This window comes from Malaclemys terrapin, chromosome 1 (assembly GCF_027887155.1).
Source record: "Malaclemys terrapin pileata isolate rMalTer1 chromosome 1, rMalTer1.hap1, whole genome shotgun sequence".
NCBI classification, from domain to species: Eukaryota; Metazoa; Chordata; order Testudines; family Emydidae; genus Malaclemys; species Malaclemys terrapin.
In genome coordinates, this window is record NC_071505.1 from 91,620,874 (window position 1) to 91,636,991 (window position 16,118).

The 16,118-nt window shown below is 49.7% G+C and overlaps 1 protein-coding gene across 2 annotated transcripts in view; it reads left to right on the forward strand.

The window, feature by feature from the left end:
- SLC25A17 (solute carrier family 25 member 17) overlaps positions 1–16,118 on the forward strand; it is a 59,683-nt gene that overhangs the window by 23,922 nt on the left and 19,643 nt on the right. For both annotated transcript variants that reach the window (XM_054031049.1, XM_054031056.1), the window contains exons 2-3: positions 2,839–2,899; positions 6,107–6,173. In XM_054031049.1, coding sequence (XP_053887024.1) covers positions 2,839–2,899; positions 6,107–6,173 — 128 coding nt within the window. The remainder of the gene's footprint in view (positions 1–2,838; positions 2,900–6,106; positions 6,174–16,118) is intronic.

Consider the following 16,118-nt stretch of genomic DNA (forward strand, 5'->3'; position numbering starts at 1 on the left):
TCTCTACCAACAAAAGACTCAAGCCCAGTGCTCTCATGCTTTCAATACCACAGAGCTACATTAGCTGGAATTTGAAGCGGAGAAGATAGGGCATTTCTCCCCTTTAATAACCTGCTCTGTTCCATGGAATTAGACAATTCCAACTGAATGTGTTCAATTTTCTTTGCACAAATGAGAAAAAAAAACTTCCTCACACTAGGAGGCACTCTACTCAGCAACTGACTGGAAGCAACTCAGATTGACCAAGCTGTCCATCTACAGAAACAGACTTGCTAGTCAAGATTTTGCAATTGCTGTGAAGGAAGGTGTTGCAGCTGGCCTAGTGCCTCCTATGTACAGTCACCAGTCTATTGTAAGTGGACCCAGCTGCTAGGTCCCATGTGCTTCTAAGCCAACTGGGTCTGGATAGAGTCTATTCACGGAATCTAGCTTTGGGTTTCTAGAGTACACTCCCAGGATCAGGCCTCTTGTCTGAGCACTTCCTTGGGACTCGCAGTCTAGTTACTCTAAATCCCCAAATGTGTGTCCCAGACCTCCTAAGTGTCTCCCACCCCCAATTGCATATACACACAGACAGAGTTCCTCCCAGCTGTGGGAAACCCTAGCTTTTTGTTTAACCCCTTTTTGGACAATGTGGTATGAAAGCAAGGAATATAGACTTTTAGTAAAGTAATCTCTTAACCATAGTCATTTTATTCTTAAGAAAGTGCAGAGTTACAGAAATTAACAGTATAACAAAAGTCCTGAGATTCACCCCCATCCTAGTCTGATCTCATCCTTTCGAGAAGTGAGGTCTGCTAGTGTTCAGGCTGGGCAGAGTCCCTCCTTCTCTCTCCCCCAGCCCCCCCGCACCTCCAGCTTACATGTGACAGTGATACGCCCCCCTGCTCAGAGAAGGAACCCCCTTAAAATAGAGTCCCTTTCTACTTTTGCCATTGTGTCCCGCGTAAGTCCTGGCCTACACCTAAAATGTAGGTCAATCTAGCTTCGTTGCTCAGGGCTGTGAAATATTTCATGCCCCATGCAACATAGTTAGGTTTACGTAACTCCCACTGTAGATGCAGCTAGGTTGACAGAAGAATTCTTCCATTGATATAGCTACTGCCTCTTGAGGGGGTGGATTTACTACAGCAACAGAAAAACTCCTTCTGTTGCTGTATTATTGTCTACATTACTACAGCACAGCAGCAGCGCTGCAGCTATGCTGCTGTAGCACCTGTAGTGTAGACATCCCCTGGAAAGCTGCAGGTCCACCAATCATGCATGTGGATAATCTGTTCTGCAGAGTTGGGCTAGCAGTTGAGAGACAATTTTAAGTTGATGACTATCTCTGTGATAGTCCTTCAGCTAAATGTCAAGCACCTTCCCTGGGCAGGACAGCTGACTGGAATACATAACTTTGCCATGGACAAGGTTAGATAGGAGTTCAGCACATAATACAAAATTGAGTGCACAGAATAACCCAGCCATACCAACTCTCTTTCACACAAGGCAAAAAACATTTTCTTGGCTTACCTCAGAGCCACATTATAGAAATAAAATAAAATTAAAAAAAAAATCACTGTTGCTATCACGTGGATTCAAGTGGGAATTTCTGCTTTCTTCCTTGTTGCTTCCTTGTTTACAGATCATCTGTGAGCTATGAGGCTGAAGCTGAAAAAGAAGATACTTACAGGCAACTTTATGAGTCTTAGTATTACAATAGTGCCTGGAGGCTCAACCAGGTTGGGGCCCCATTGTGCTAGGTGCTGAACAGTAAAAGACTGCTCCATTCTAAAGAGCTTACAGTTTTAAAAGTAAGATTCAACAGGGTGGTGAGGCAAATAGTGGAGGGAGGAGCCATATTTACATATTGCCATATTTACAGGCATCAGAGAAAAATTAGCAGGTGCTTAGCACCCAAGCCCCCTCTTCCCACCCACCAGCTGCCCCCCTGCCAATCAACTCCTCCCAGGGTGGGGGGTGGAGGCTTGGGGGAAGAGGTGGAGTTAGGGGCATGGCCTGGGCTGAGCCAGGGTTTAGCACCCCCGCGGAAAATTAGAAACCGGTGCCAGCATCCAACGGCAGTGCTGCACACGAAGTAGAAAATGTTGGCCAAGATTTCATCCTCTATATCTAATTAAAACTACATGGTGAATTTTATGGAAGCAGACTGTAATTTCCTAAATTGGAATTTGGCTAAGCACTGGGATTGACTTGCAAAAATTGCATCTGAATTTTTAATGAGCATGAGAACTGCTATTTTGTCTCATTTAGAAGGCAGCACCTCCCATAAAACAATGGTCCCTTGTATTGTGCTCTAGGGCACTGTTTTGGTCCTAATTTAGAGGGATGAATGCCATGTAATTTTAACATTCCTCCTTCATTAGCTTTTATCAGACTTGTATAGGTGGGGCAGAAGTGAGAATGGAGAAAAACTAGTGCTCTTTTATCTGCTTACTGACATCAGACTTCTAAAAACTTATGCTAAAGGAGAGTTTTGCAATCACTTCCCTTTATTTATAATTTGTTTAATCACATTTGAAAGTCTTTTCTCTAACCCCGTGACTAAAAGTGTCTAGTTGTCATTGGTATCTGTGGGGTTCATTTTCTTTTTCTGTTAAATTTTGATATGCATATTACTCTTTACCTTTATTCAGCAAATTTTGATTTTGGGTGGGAACAGAGTTTACAGGGGTAAACAAAAGGTCATTGTTAAGCAGTTTTTAACAAAGAATATAGTTTAGTTCTTGATTATGTGGAGTAATTTTGCTGAGAAACTTGTAATGATTGTGTATGTAACTCATTACAGACAGATATAAAAAAAAAAAGCTAATTAACTGTTCTATCATTTTTCAGGGCAGTGTGACTGCAATGACAGTATTTTTTCCTTTGGATACAGCTAGACTTAGACTTCAGGGTAAGTGTGTAAACACCAGTGTTTTTGTGTCTCCTGTCTTTGTTTCCATTTCCTTTTAACCTTGGCACTTCTGGGAGTAATTGCATGGGGATTGTGATGGGGTGCACTCACCTCTTGTGAGTGCCTCCTGTCACCTGGGTATGATCCTGTACTCTTTTTCTGCTCCTGATGCCCTGTCAGCTGTTGCAGGGCAGGTCTTCAGTGGCTCAGTCCTCCATTCACATCACAGTCTAAAATGGATGAACACCTTCTGGGGTATCAGGCATCCATTCTTGCTGCCCCAGCCATCCAGTCAGATCATCTCTCAAGTTCAGTCCCCTTCTGGAGTAAAAGTCCCACTAATGGTTGGCTCTTTCCAGGGTGTCTTCAGCCCCAACTCATAAGAACAGTTATGCCATAGGTCTGTCTAGCCCAGTATCCAGTCTTCCGACGGTCGGCAATACCATGTGCCCCGTGACAGGGTTGGGACTCACTACCGCGGGGCCTCCCACTGGCGCATCCGGGAATTAGCTCTGTTCTTTGCGGGGCGCCCTCTGCCGGTGGTGTCCCATCTGTCGTCTGCCCTCTGTTAGAGTCCGGACCTGCAGGGGTCTGGTGTTATCAGCAGTCCTCCAGCTGTTCTAATAGCCAGCTGCAGCCTCTAAGTCTAGCCCCTTTGTCACAGGGGCCTGCCACAGCCTGTATCAGGCCATGCCCCTCCTCAACCAAGTGTACTACAAGGGAGAATGGGGGGGACCCAGGCCCACCCGCTATTCTGGGTTCCAACCCTCTAGTGGCAGCCTCCCTTCCCTCCTTCTCTCCCCTTGTCAGACTTTGTCCCTGGGCCTCTTCCCCTTCAGCCCTGTGCACCTGCTCTGCCCTTTGTAGCAAGGCCTGCAGCCTGGGGTTTTCCTTGGCTAGAGCTCCCCAGCTCCCTCTGCCCTTCCCCAGCACTGCTCTGTCCAAGGTGCTGGCCTCCTGCTCCAGAGACAGACCTTCCCCCATGAAGGTTTGGGACAGACTGCCTGTGCTTCTCCTAGGCAGCCTTTATATAGGGCCTAGCCTAGCCCTGATTGGCTCTAATCAGTAGGCCCCTCTCTAATTGGCTGCCGGCCTGCGCAGTCGCTCTGGCCTACTCTAGCCCTCTCTCTCATGGGGGTGGGGCAGCTGCCCCACCACAGCCCCATAGGGAATGAACAGAACGGGTAATTATCAAGTGATCCATTCCCAGCTTCTCTGAGCCCTTCTCAGGGCTTAGGCCATTTCCCCAGAGACCCAGGCCTGCCCACTACTCCAGGTCCCAAGCCAGGGACCCTATAAACAGCAGCCTTGTACTGCTTCCATTAATAGTTGCTGCTGCGGTATTCCCTGGGCTGCTTCCCACTGAGTCCCATCACCTTCGTTCATTACCTTAGGGTTACAGTCTTCGGGTTCTCTCTGTCGTATCCCTGCTTGAGCAGGGTCTTTCCCAGGCCTCCTTCCTAGAGAGTCTCTTTGTCTTCAGTCCTTCCTCACCCTTCTGGTCCCAGCTAGCAACTGACCTGCTCAGGCCCTGCAGCCTTTCTAGGCAGCCTTGGGGGACCCACTTTCACTGCTCCTTTCCTGAGGCAGGGTGTGTTAGGACTGTGAGGCCTCCAGCAGGGGGCCTCAAAGGGCCTGGCACACCCCCATTATAGGGATCTCCTCTGTGTAAACAAGGATCTTTCCTTTTATTCCTTCCTCATCACCAGCAACATTCTTCTAGTTGAGGCTGATTCTCCCTTTCGGAACAGCACTGACTTACTCTTTAATTAGTTGAAAAGTCATTGCTGTGTGACTTATGGCTCAGATTTGAATGTCTGAAGTCTGGTCTACATTACAGACCTATATTGGAATGACTTTGTTGCTCAGGGATGTGAAAAATCCACACCCCTGAGTGACGTAGTTATATCGACCTAACCCCCCGTGTAGACAGCACTGCTTCTCCCATCGACGTAACTACCGCCTCTCAGGGAAGTGGATTAACTACACCAATGGGAGAACAGTCTCTTCTGTCAACTTAGAGCATCTTCATTAAAGTGCTATAGCAGCTGTGCTGATGCAGCATTTTAAGTGTAGACTTGTCCTAAGTACATCTCTCTAGGAATATTCTCAGATTTAGAAGAGTTGATCAAAATTGAGAGTTAGTGAGAAACTGCCCAGGATTGCATTAGTTTCGTGCAGCTGGTCTTGCCAGCCCGTGGGAACAACACTATGTGCAGGAGTAAAACCAGCATGTTCTTGCCTAAGGCATTGTGCCACAGGGGAATTTAAAAGCACAGAGTGAGACCGAAATTGGGAGTACAAATATCCCATGTTTCCCAAAATTAAACTTTAAACTCCTGAACAGCCCTGGGTAGTCAAGTCTGGGTATTTCCTACTTATAAACTACAGAACCAGAAGGCATCTGATATTGTGGCTAAAGCTTTATTAAGAACTGGGATGAGATCATTTGACAAATCTTCAGAAATGTATGCTTGAATTAGCCCCATAATACTGTACAGCAATCCTCAGCTCTTAGAAAACAAGGCTTTTTCCCAACGCATGGTCACCTGTAAACTGGCTGTAAGAGGCAGGTTTATTAGGGTCTGGGGGTCAGGGAATGTTTATGACAGTGAAACAGGGAAGTGAGCCCCATCTCCGATTCATGGTCCAATTATCAGATCAGGAATTAACAAAAGTTAAGGGGCAGCTGCCCAGGGGGCACATCTCAGGGCTTCTCTCCACTTACCAGGGGATCGACGTGCAGTGATCAATCCATGGGGGTCGATTTAGCGAGTCTAGTGAAGACCCACTAAATCGACTGCTGGTTGCTCTCCCATACTCCACCGGAATGAGAAGCATAAGGTAAGTTGACAGGAGTGTTTCTCCCATCAACCCAGTGCGGTGTAGACATCGGAAAAAGTCGACCTAAGCTATGTCGACTAGAGCTACATTATTCACGTAACTGGAGTTGCGTAACTTAGGTCAACTGAGCCCTGTAGAGTAGACCTGCCCTTAGTGTTGTTGGGGAGTAAACAAATAAGGAGTCAGGAAACCTTAAATATCAAGAGGAAAGAGAGAGATGCTTTCAGGGGTGGCTAGGGAGCTGGGAGAAAACAGTCATTTGTGGAGAAGGCGAAATTGGCAGTTTTAGAGGAATAAGGAGCTGATGATGAGTACTTTCAACTTTTAAAGTGCTAAAAATTAGATCTGTCTTTTGTCTTCCAGTTGATGAGAAACGCAAGTCCAAGACAACTCACACAGTGCTACTGGAGATAATCAAAGAAGAAGGCCTGTAAGTACAGATGTTCACAATTATCTTGATAAAAATAAACGTTCAGAAGTGCTGGGCATGTGCATCCAGTGAGCCTCCATATATCTGGATATACTACTCTCCATATATCAGTCTCTTCATTTGTCTGGATTCTCTGGGGCATCAGTTTCTAATCATACAGGTGCAGTCTCCTTTTAGATAACCTAGCCACCTTGAATAATAGGCTGTTTTGGGATATGCTTTCCAGTCAAAGGTTCATTCTTTCTTCTCCCCCATCACCTGGAGAACCCCACAAACCCCTGTTTGGACCCAGGATGGAGAATTAGGATCCTGTATAGCAGAAGTTAACCTTCATGACCTTGCACAGAGCTATGCTGTAGGAGTTGCATGCCTGACCGCAGAACCTTGTTGAAAAGTACTGACTGACAAGTAGGTGTGTATGTAACCCTCCCTTGGAGCGCTCACTCCAAGAATTCCTGGTATTTTACACTAGAGTAGAGTTGTCTATCCTAGCCAGGTTCCAGTTTGCATAATAACATTTTGCCTTTTTCAGACTTTACCCATGCAATTACAATTGGTGAAACTAGGAGTTTGTCTACACTTAAAACTCCCATTGACATAGGTAATCTACCTCCCCAAGAGGCAGTAGTTAGGTTGACTGAAGAATTCTGTTGACCTAGCGCTGACTACACCGCTTATGGGTGAGGATTTTTCGCATCCCTGGCAGACTTATTTTTCCAGTGTAGACCAGGCCTAGGTTAAACACTTTTCCTACCCCCTAAAAATAGAAGAGGCGTGAAAGAGGAATACACTGACATGGATGGCATGATTTTGTGACCTGAGAATCATGCAGAATCAACAATAAAATGTGTGTAAGGCTCTGGGAAAGCAAATGCCAAAAAGTAAGAGTGAGCATGGGGAGGAAAAAACACTTGTAAACCAGTTGATACCATCTTTGGCTCACAGTTCTGTATTTCCATTATCTACTCTGAGGAATTTATAGAAGGTATAAACAGTTACAGAAATCAAGGAGCCCACAATAAGAGAGAGATTTGAGGATGTAATAGTTGGATTTGAAAGACTGTAAAAATGAGACTTTGTACACCTACAGCAAAATTGAAAATCCAAGTTCTTCGAATGCTTGCACATGTCCATTTCACTTCAAGTGTGTGTGTGCCAGTGCACCCAAGGCAGTCAATTTTTTCCCCATATTGATATCTGTCAGGGTGGTGCATGCGCTCTCAGCAAGCTTCGCTGTGAGCTTAAGGTACAAAGGGCAGAGCTGCCTCAATCCTCCTCAGTTCCTTCTCACCATAGTAGTTGGAATGTGTGTGCTCATCACACCTTTCCCTTTCTTTTATGAGATAATGTTTTCTAAAAATTATTATTGTTCATAGTTTTAGTTAGTGTACTTGCTTTTGACAAATTTTTGCTTGTTTTTGTTGGAGCTTTTCAAGCTCTGTCCTGGGGCATGCCTAAGTCCCCAGGGTTTAAGTGCTTTTCTGGCTGTAACAAGTCTATGCTAGTCAGAAATCCTCACTCCCATTGTTTAGGGTTTGAGGGGAGGACCTATTAGGTATAGGTGCCCTATCTGCAAGGGTTTGAGTCTAGGGAAGTGTAGTGAGGCGGTGTGGTTCCCTGCTGCCCTGGAGAGAGACGAGTCCCTCCGGACACCAGAGTGGGCGGAGCCAGGGAACTCTGAGCCCGCCCCCCCCAGAGGGTCAGGCGTTGCCTTGGAAGTATAAAGGCCCAACCTCAGGGCTCACTGAGAGAGCAGCTGCCAGGGAGGCCAGACGCCTCCGGCCTAGCTCGCAATTGGGAAACCCCAGTGGCCTGCAGTAAACTCGAGGACTGACCTGACCTGCCCTACGCCAGCTACCTGGAAGAATTGCCGAGCCTGCCCTGTGCCAGCTACCAGAAGGAGTTGCCGAGTCTACGCCTTTCCAGCTATCCCGAGGAACCCATGGTGCTAGACTCCCCTGAGGACACCACCCTGACCCAGGTACCTCAAGAGGGGGAGTCTGGAAGTATCCTGGAGGCAGCCGACCCTCATCTGGCTGCAGCACTGCCAGAACCCATGTCAGTGTATTGTGGCCAGGATCCCCACGGACACAGCAGTGGGTCTTCTGCTGCTGCTAGGACCCCGGGCTCGGACGCAGTGGAGTGGGAGGGCCTGCGTCCCCCCTGCCACCCAACTCTCTCCCAGAAGTCTATTTCCTTCCCTACTCAGGTGAAGTCCATCCTGCGAGAACAGCTGTCTGTCCCCGAAAGCCTCCCAGTGGCCATACATCCCAAAGCCCTCCTTATAGCACCACTCCCTTAGCCAACTATTTATTCTCACAATCCTATCAGCCCTTTGCTGCCCTTCCCTAGGAACAGGCAGAATCCCACTAAAGATAATCTGAGCCTCTATCTCCTTGAGTGTCTTCCCCAGCCTGGCATAATCTCCCTTGATTCTCTCTAACAAGAACCTAGCCGTGTCATTCGTTCCTACATGAAGGATTATCAAGGGGTTCTTACCTGCTCCTTTTAGGATCCTTTTTAACCGCAGGTCCACATCGCGAATCTTTGCGCCCGGTAGACAGCACACCCTTCTGTTCTCCGGGTCCGCCCTGGTCACAGGCCTGTCCAATCTCCTCAGTAAAGCGTCTCCAATAACATATACCTGCTGTCGCCTGGCAACAGTGCGATCTAGTAATCTAGTCTCTGATCCCTCTAGTCCTGACCTGTGTCTGTTCCTATCTTCTCTTATGCCCCCTTGTGCCTTCCTCTATCCTCTGGGGGCCCAGGTCTTGTGCTGTCTCCATCAACACCTCCCCTCTCTCTATTGGACTAGCCGCTCTTCTCTTCTTCCTCACCCTCCCACCTTCCGTCACCACATGCTGCCCCTCCACCTCGTTATCCAAACACCCAAACCTGTTCCTGAGTTCTATTCCCCCCTCACTGGCCCTCCTTTTCCTTGGCCTGCTTCTCACAGTCACATACTTCCAATTCCCTTGTTCTCCCCCTTCCATTCCCCTCTCACTGTCGTCTACTTCTACTTCCTCCTGCACCCTAGAGCATTCCCCTTCAGCCCCGCCTTGCCTGTCCTCCATCAGCTGTTCAACCCCCCGCCTAAACTCCACCAGGGTATCTACCTGCATCTCCAGCCCCTTAATCTTTTCCTCCAGTAACACTATGAGGCGACACTTCATACAAACATACCTGTGTTCCAGCTCTCCTGCTAGGACCATATACATACCACAGCTTCCACATGCAGCCATCTGCATTCTGTCTGCTGCTGTCTGGCTCATGGCTGCTGCCCTTTGGAACCAAGGGCCTGAGCCTACTGTTTATATACTGTTGTTGCTCAGCCTCTGCCTGAGGGCCTGACTCACCATTGCCCTGCCCTGACCTAGGGCTTGGGCTTGCTATTATATACTGTTATTGCTCAGCCCCTGTCTGAGGGCCTGACTCATCATTGCCCTGCCCTGACCTAGGGCCTGTGTTTACTGTGGCCGCAGAGTACGACTCCTGCAGCTGGACTAATTTCCCGCAAGACCTAGTCCCCAATTTAGTGAGGTGGTGTGGGTCCCCACCGCCCCAGAGAGAGATGAGCCCCGGCTCACTTCTCTACAGGAAGTAAGACTTCGACACCTCTTCATGGAAACTGCTTTATGCCTCCACTGGAACCCAGCCACTCGGTACACAGGGGTTCAGACTTAATCCATCCAGGATTGCACTACTAGATTGGCAGTATCACCTCGCCAGAGAAAAGATGCCACTCTCTTGTCTGGTACTGCACAAATGGCAGAAGAAATCAGACAGTTCGCGTTCTTCTAGCCAGAAAAGCCCTCTTCGTTCATGAGGGCTAGGACCGCAACTACGTCACACAGGAAAAAGGTGGGAACTGAGGTTAGATCTCCAGGCCCAGCTAGGCAACTCCCTGGTATCCTAGGCCTGGTCTACACTACGGGTTTAGGTCGACTTTAGCAGCGTTAAACCGAATTAAGCCTGGACACGTCCACACAACGAGGCCCTTTCTTTCGAATTAAAGGGCCCTTTAAACCGGTTTCTTTACACCACCTCCGACGAGGGGATTAGCGATAAAACCGGCCTTTGCGGGTCAGAATTGGGGTAGTGTGGACGGAATTCGATGTTATTGGCCTCCGGGAGCTATCCCACAGTGCTTCATTGTGACCGCTCTGGACAGCGCTCTCAACTCAGATGCACTGACCAGGTAGACAGGAAAAGACCCGCGAAGGTTTGAATTTCATTTCCTGTTTGCCCAGCGTGGAGAGCACAGGTGACCACGCAGAGCTCATCAGCACAGGTAACCGTCATGGAGTCCTCCCAGGATCGCAAAAGAGCTCCAGCATGGACCGAACGGGAGGTACGAGATCTGCTCGCCATATGGGGAGATGAAGCAGTGATAGCTGAACTCCGTAGCAGTAAAAGAAATGGAAAAGTATTAGAAAAGATCTCCAAGGCCATGAAGGACCGAGGCCATAACAGGGACACACAGCAGTGCCGCGTGAAAATTAAGGAGCTAAGGCAAGCCTACCACAAAGCCAGAGAAGCAAACGGAAGGTCCGGGGCAGAGCCGCAAACTTGCCGCTACTACGCGGAGCTGCATGCGATCCTAGGGGGTGCAGCCACCACTACCCCAACCGTGTGCTATGACTCTCTCACTGGAGAAACACACAGGGAAGACGGTTCGGGGAACGAGGAAGATGACGATGGAGGTACTGTAGGTAGCTCACAGCAGCAAGGAAGCGGAGAAACCGGTTTCCCCAACAGCCAGGATATGTTTGTGACCCTGGACCTGGAACCAGTAACCCCCGAACTCACCCAAGACCCTCAGGGCACACAGGAGACCTCTGGTGAGTGTAACTTTGTAAATATTTGTAAACATTACAAAAAAAAAGCAAGCAAGTCTGTTAACGTGTATGGAGATGGAGCGGAAATCCTCCAGGGACATCTCCAGAAAGCTCTCCTGGTTGAAATGGGGTGATTTTATTAAGGGGGACATTCAGAGGCGCCCGTTCCTGCTCTTCTGACCAGAAATGTTCCCCGCTGTTAACCACGCGGTGGGGGGGAGGGGTGAAGTGATCATCCCAGAGAATCGTGTGTGTGTGTGTGGGGGGGGTGGTTTACTTGTGTTTGTGCCGCATGTTAACCGGGAAACCGCAGCCCCCTCCTTTTACATTGAAACCCCATTTTAAATGGACAACCCAATTCATCCTTGATATGGGAAATGCGCTGCTGTTTGCAACCTTTCCCGCATGTTAAGAAGGTTAAAAAAGCCAAAACACTGTGGCCTACGATGGCTGCCTGCAAGCCGAAATATGCGACCTTGTAATGAAAGAGTGTACCCATTGTTCCCTAAAATGTGTCTTTTTTAACCACCTCTCCCTTCTCCTCCACCAGCTGCAAATGTTTCTCCTTCGCAGAGGCTCGTGAACATTAGAAAGAGAAAACGTAAGACGAGGGACGAGATGTTCACGGAGCTGCAGATGTCCGCCCAGGCTGATAGAGCACAGCAGAATGCGTGGAGGCAGTCAATGACGGAGATGAGAAAAGCCCAATATGAACGAGAGGAGAGGTGGCGGGCTGAATCGCGGGAAGAACAGAGCAAGTGGCGGGCTGAAGACGATAGGTGGCGTCAGCTTGCAGACAGACGGCAAGAGGCAATGCTCCGTCTGCTGGAGCATCAAAGTGATATGCTCGAGCGTATGGTTGAGTTGCAGGAAAGGCAGCAGGAGCAGAGACCGCCGCTACAGCCCCTGTGTAACCAACAGCCCTCCTCCCCAAGTTCCATAGCCTCCTCACCCAGACGCCCAAGAACACGGTGGGGGGGCCTCCGTCCACCCAGTCATTCCACCCCAGATGATCGCCAAAGCATCAGAAGGCTGGCCTTCAATAAGAGTTAAAGTTTTAAAATGCAGTGTGTCCTTTTCCATCCCTCCTCCCCCACCCATCCCAGGCTACCTTGGCAATTATCCCCCTACCTCTGTAAGGAACTAATAAAGAATGCATGAATGTGAAAAAACAATGACTTTATTGCCTCTGCAAGGGGGAGGGTGGGGTGGGGTGGTTGGTTTACAGGGAAGTAGAGTGAACCGGGTCGGAGGGGGGGGGGGGTTGGAGGGTTCATCAAGGAGAAACAAACAGAAGTTTCACACAGTAGCCTGGCCAGTCACAAAACTCGTTTTCAAAGCTTCTCTGATGCGCACCGCGCCCTGCTGTGCTCCTCTAACCGCCCTGGTGTCTGGCTGCGCGTAATCAGCGGCCAGGCGAGTTGCCTCAACCTCCCACCCCGCCATAAAGGTCTCCCCCTTACTCTCACAGATATTGTGGAGCGCACAGTAAGCAGCAATAACAATAGGGATATTCTTTTCGCTGAGGTCTGAGCGAGTCAGTAAGCTGCGCCAGCGCGCTTTTAAACGTCCAAATGCACATTCCACCACCATTCGGCACTTGCTCAGCCTGTAGTTGAACAGGTCCTGACTCCTGTCCAGGCTGCCTGTGTACGGCTTCATGAGCCATGGCATTAAGGGGTAGGCTGGGTCCCCAAGGATCACGATAGGCATTTCAACATCCCCAATGGTCACTTTCTGGTCCGGGAAGAAAGTCCCTTCCTCCAGCTTTCGAAACAGAGCAGAGTTCCTGAAGACGCGAGCGTCATGTACCTTTCCCGGCCATCCCACGTTGATGTTGGTGAAACGTCCCTTGTGATCCACCAGGGCTTGCAGCAGCATTGAAAAGTACCCCTTGCGGTTTACGTAGTCGGTGGCTTGGTGCTCCGGTGACAAGATAGGGATATGGGTTCCGTCTATGGCCCCGCCACAGTTTGGGAATCCCATTTCAGCAAAACCATCCACTATTGACTGCACGTTGCCCAGAGTCACTACCCTTGCTATCACCAGGTCTTTCATTGCCCTGGCAAATTGGATCACAGCAGCCCCCACCGTAGATTTGCCCACTCCAAATTGATTCCCGACTGACCGGTAGCTGTCTGGCATTGCAAACTTCCACAGGGCTATCGCCACTCGCTTCTCAACTGTGAGGGCTGCTCTCATCTTGGTATTCTGGCGCTTCAGGGCAGGGGAAAGCAAGTCACAAAGTTCCATGAAAATGGCCTTACGCATGCGAAAGTTTCGCAGCCACTGGGAATCGTCCCATACCTGCAGCACGATGCGATCCCACCAGTCTGTGCTTGTTTCCCGGGCCCAGAATCTGCGTTCCACGGTATCAACCTGCCCCAGTGACACCATGATTTCCACATTGCTGGGGCCTGTGCCTTGTGAGAGGTCTATGGCCATGTCAATTTCCTCATCACTCTCGTCGCCGTGCTGCAATCGCCTCCTCGCCTGGTCCGGGTTTCGCCTTGGCATGTTCTGGCTCTGCATATACTCCAGGACAATGCGCGTGGTGTTCATAGTGCTCATAATTGCCGCAGTGATCTGAGCGGGCTCCATGATCCCAGTGCTAGCTATGGCGCCTGGTCAGAAAAAAGGCGCGAAAGTAGTATCTGATGGACCAGGAGAAGGAGGGAGGGAGGGAGGGAGGGCCGAGTGACGACATGGTGTACAGGTACAGGAACAGGGAGAAACACAAACAACTGTCACACAGAATCTTCCCCCCAAAGATTAAACTGGAAACCCTGGGCTTAGCAGGCCGTTGATTTCACGGAGGAAGGGGAAGCAAATGAACACAGAACAAATCTATTTTTTACATCTTAAGGTGGCAGCCGACGCTGCAGCATGAGTGACAGCCATACCAGTACGATGATGATGGGTACCAATCATAATATACCATCATCTGCCAAAAGGCAAGGGGCTGCTGCTGTGTAGCAATGCAGCCCCACGTCTGCCAGCCCCACGTCCGCCAGCACCCAGCATCGCCCTCGGCCTCTTCTGGGTGCTTAGCAGACAATATTGGGCAATTGGCAGAAAATAGTATATTATGACTGGTAACCGTCATCATCGAGACAGTAGCATGTCTGCCCAGGTGGCCATGATTGACAGCCACTCCAGTACGACGACGACGGGTACCAGTCATAATATACCATCGCCTGGAAGGGGCTGGTGCAATGCAGCCCTACAGCTGCCAGCCCCACGGCTATCACTCATGCTACACCGTCTACCGCCAAAAGGCAGTTAGCAGCTGCTGCTGTGTAGCAATGCAGTCCCACGTCTGCCGGCACCAAGAGGACATATGGTGACGGTGAGCTCAGCTGTGCTGAGCGGGCTCCATGTTGTCTGCACAGGTAACCCAGGTAACCCAGGTAAAAAGGCGCGAATCTATTGTCTGCCGTTGCTGTGACGGGGGAGGGAGGGGCCTGACGACATGTACCCAGAACCGCCCGCGACACTGTTTTGCATCATCCGGGCATTGGGATCTCAACCCAGAATTCAAAGAAAAGGCGCGAACCGCTTCTCGGCTCGAGCTGTGGCGCAAACGTAGTATCTGACGGCCTAGGGGAAGGAGGGAGGGGTGCCGAGTGACGACATGGCGTACAGGCACAGGGAATTAAAATAAAGAACGGTGGCTGTGCATCAGGGAGAGACACAAACAACTGTCACAGACTGGTCCCCCCCAAAGATTAAACTGAAAACCCTGGGTTTAGCAGGCCGTTGATTTGACGGAGGGAGGGGGAAGCAAATGAATACAGAGCAAATCTATTTTTTACATCTTAAGACGACGGTGCAGCGTGACTGATAGCCCTCGGCATCTTTCTGGGTGCTTGGCAGCAAATACGGGGCGGTGTATGACGATGGTCTTCAGGCCTATTGCACGAGCTGCTGCTCAGGGAAGACTCTGCTAATGTGCGATGACCCGACTTGTAATAGGCCGGCTAACAGTCATAATACACCATTTACTGCCAAAAGGCAAGCCCCACGGCTGCCAGCACCCAGATCGCCGATGAAGGCTACCAGTCTACTGCACCGTCTACCGCCAAAAGGCAGTTAGCAGCTGCTGCTGTGTAGCAATGCAGTCCCACGTCTGCCGGCACCAAGAGGACATATGGTGACGGTGAGCTCAGCTGTGCTGAGCGGGCTCCATGTTGTCTGCACAGGTAACCCAGGTAACCCAGGTAAAAAGGCGCGAATCTATTGTCTGCCGTTGCTGTGACGGGGGAGGGAGGGGCCTGACGACATGTACCCAGAACCGCCCGCGACACTGTTTTGCATCATCCGGGCATTGGGATCTCAACCCAGAATTCCAAGGGGCGGCGGAGACTGCGGGAACTGTGGGATAGCTACCCATAGTGCAATGCTCCGGAAGTCGACGCTAGCCTCGTACTGTGGACGCGGTCTGCCGACTAGAGCACCTAGAGCATTTTATTGTGTGGACATACACAATCGGCTGTATACAACCGATTTCAATAAAACCGGCTTCTATAAATTCGAACTAATTTCGTAGTGTAGACATACCCCTAGACTTGACTAGCAATGTAGAGTTGTTGTATCCAGCACCACCTTTGGTACCATGGAGACTGACTGCGTTGTTAGGATCTTCTGCAGCATTAACTTAATTTTCAGTGAATGCTTTGGGACATCTCTCCCTCTTGGTACAGATGACACCTGAGGGACCTCCTTTGCTTCTTGGTTCCAGACTCACCTTTGCTGCAAGACATTGAGGTATGGCATTGCCCATTCATGCAATGCAAGCTTTGGTACCTGTTTCATCCTTGGCACCATGAGGGGCTACGCAGTTTTTGGTACCATTGTGGTGGAACTGGGAGGTGGTGAGGGCTAGCACCTACGTAATGGAAATATTACAAGGGTTGATGTAAGTTTCTGGCCCCCAATATTTTCTGCCTCCATACTAGCTTGCAAAGGCCAGTGTAGGATCTGGAGAGGGTCTGGAATGGTTGTGTTGGTGCATGGGTTCAGGTTTGCCGCCAGGGAGCAGGTAGCAACAACTCTCCTCTCCTCTTCTTCTTTTACATTGTCTGGGATTAGTGTGCAGGGACCACAC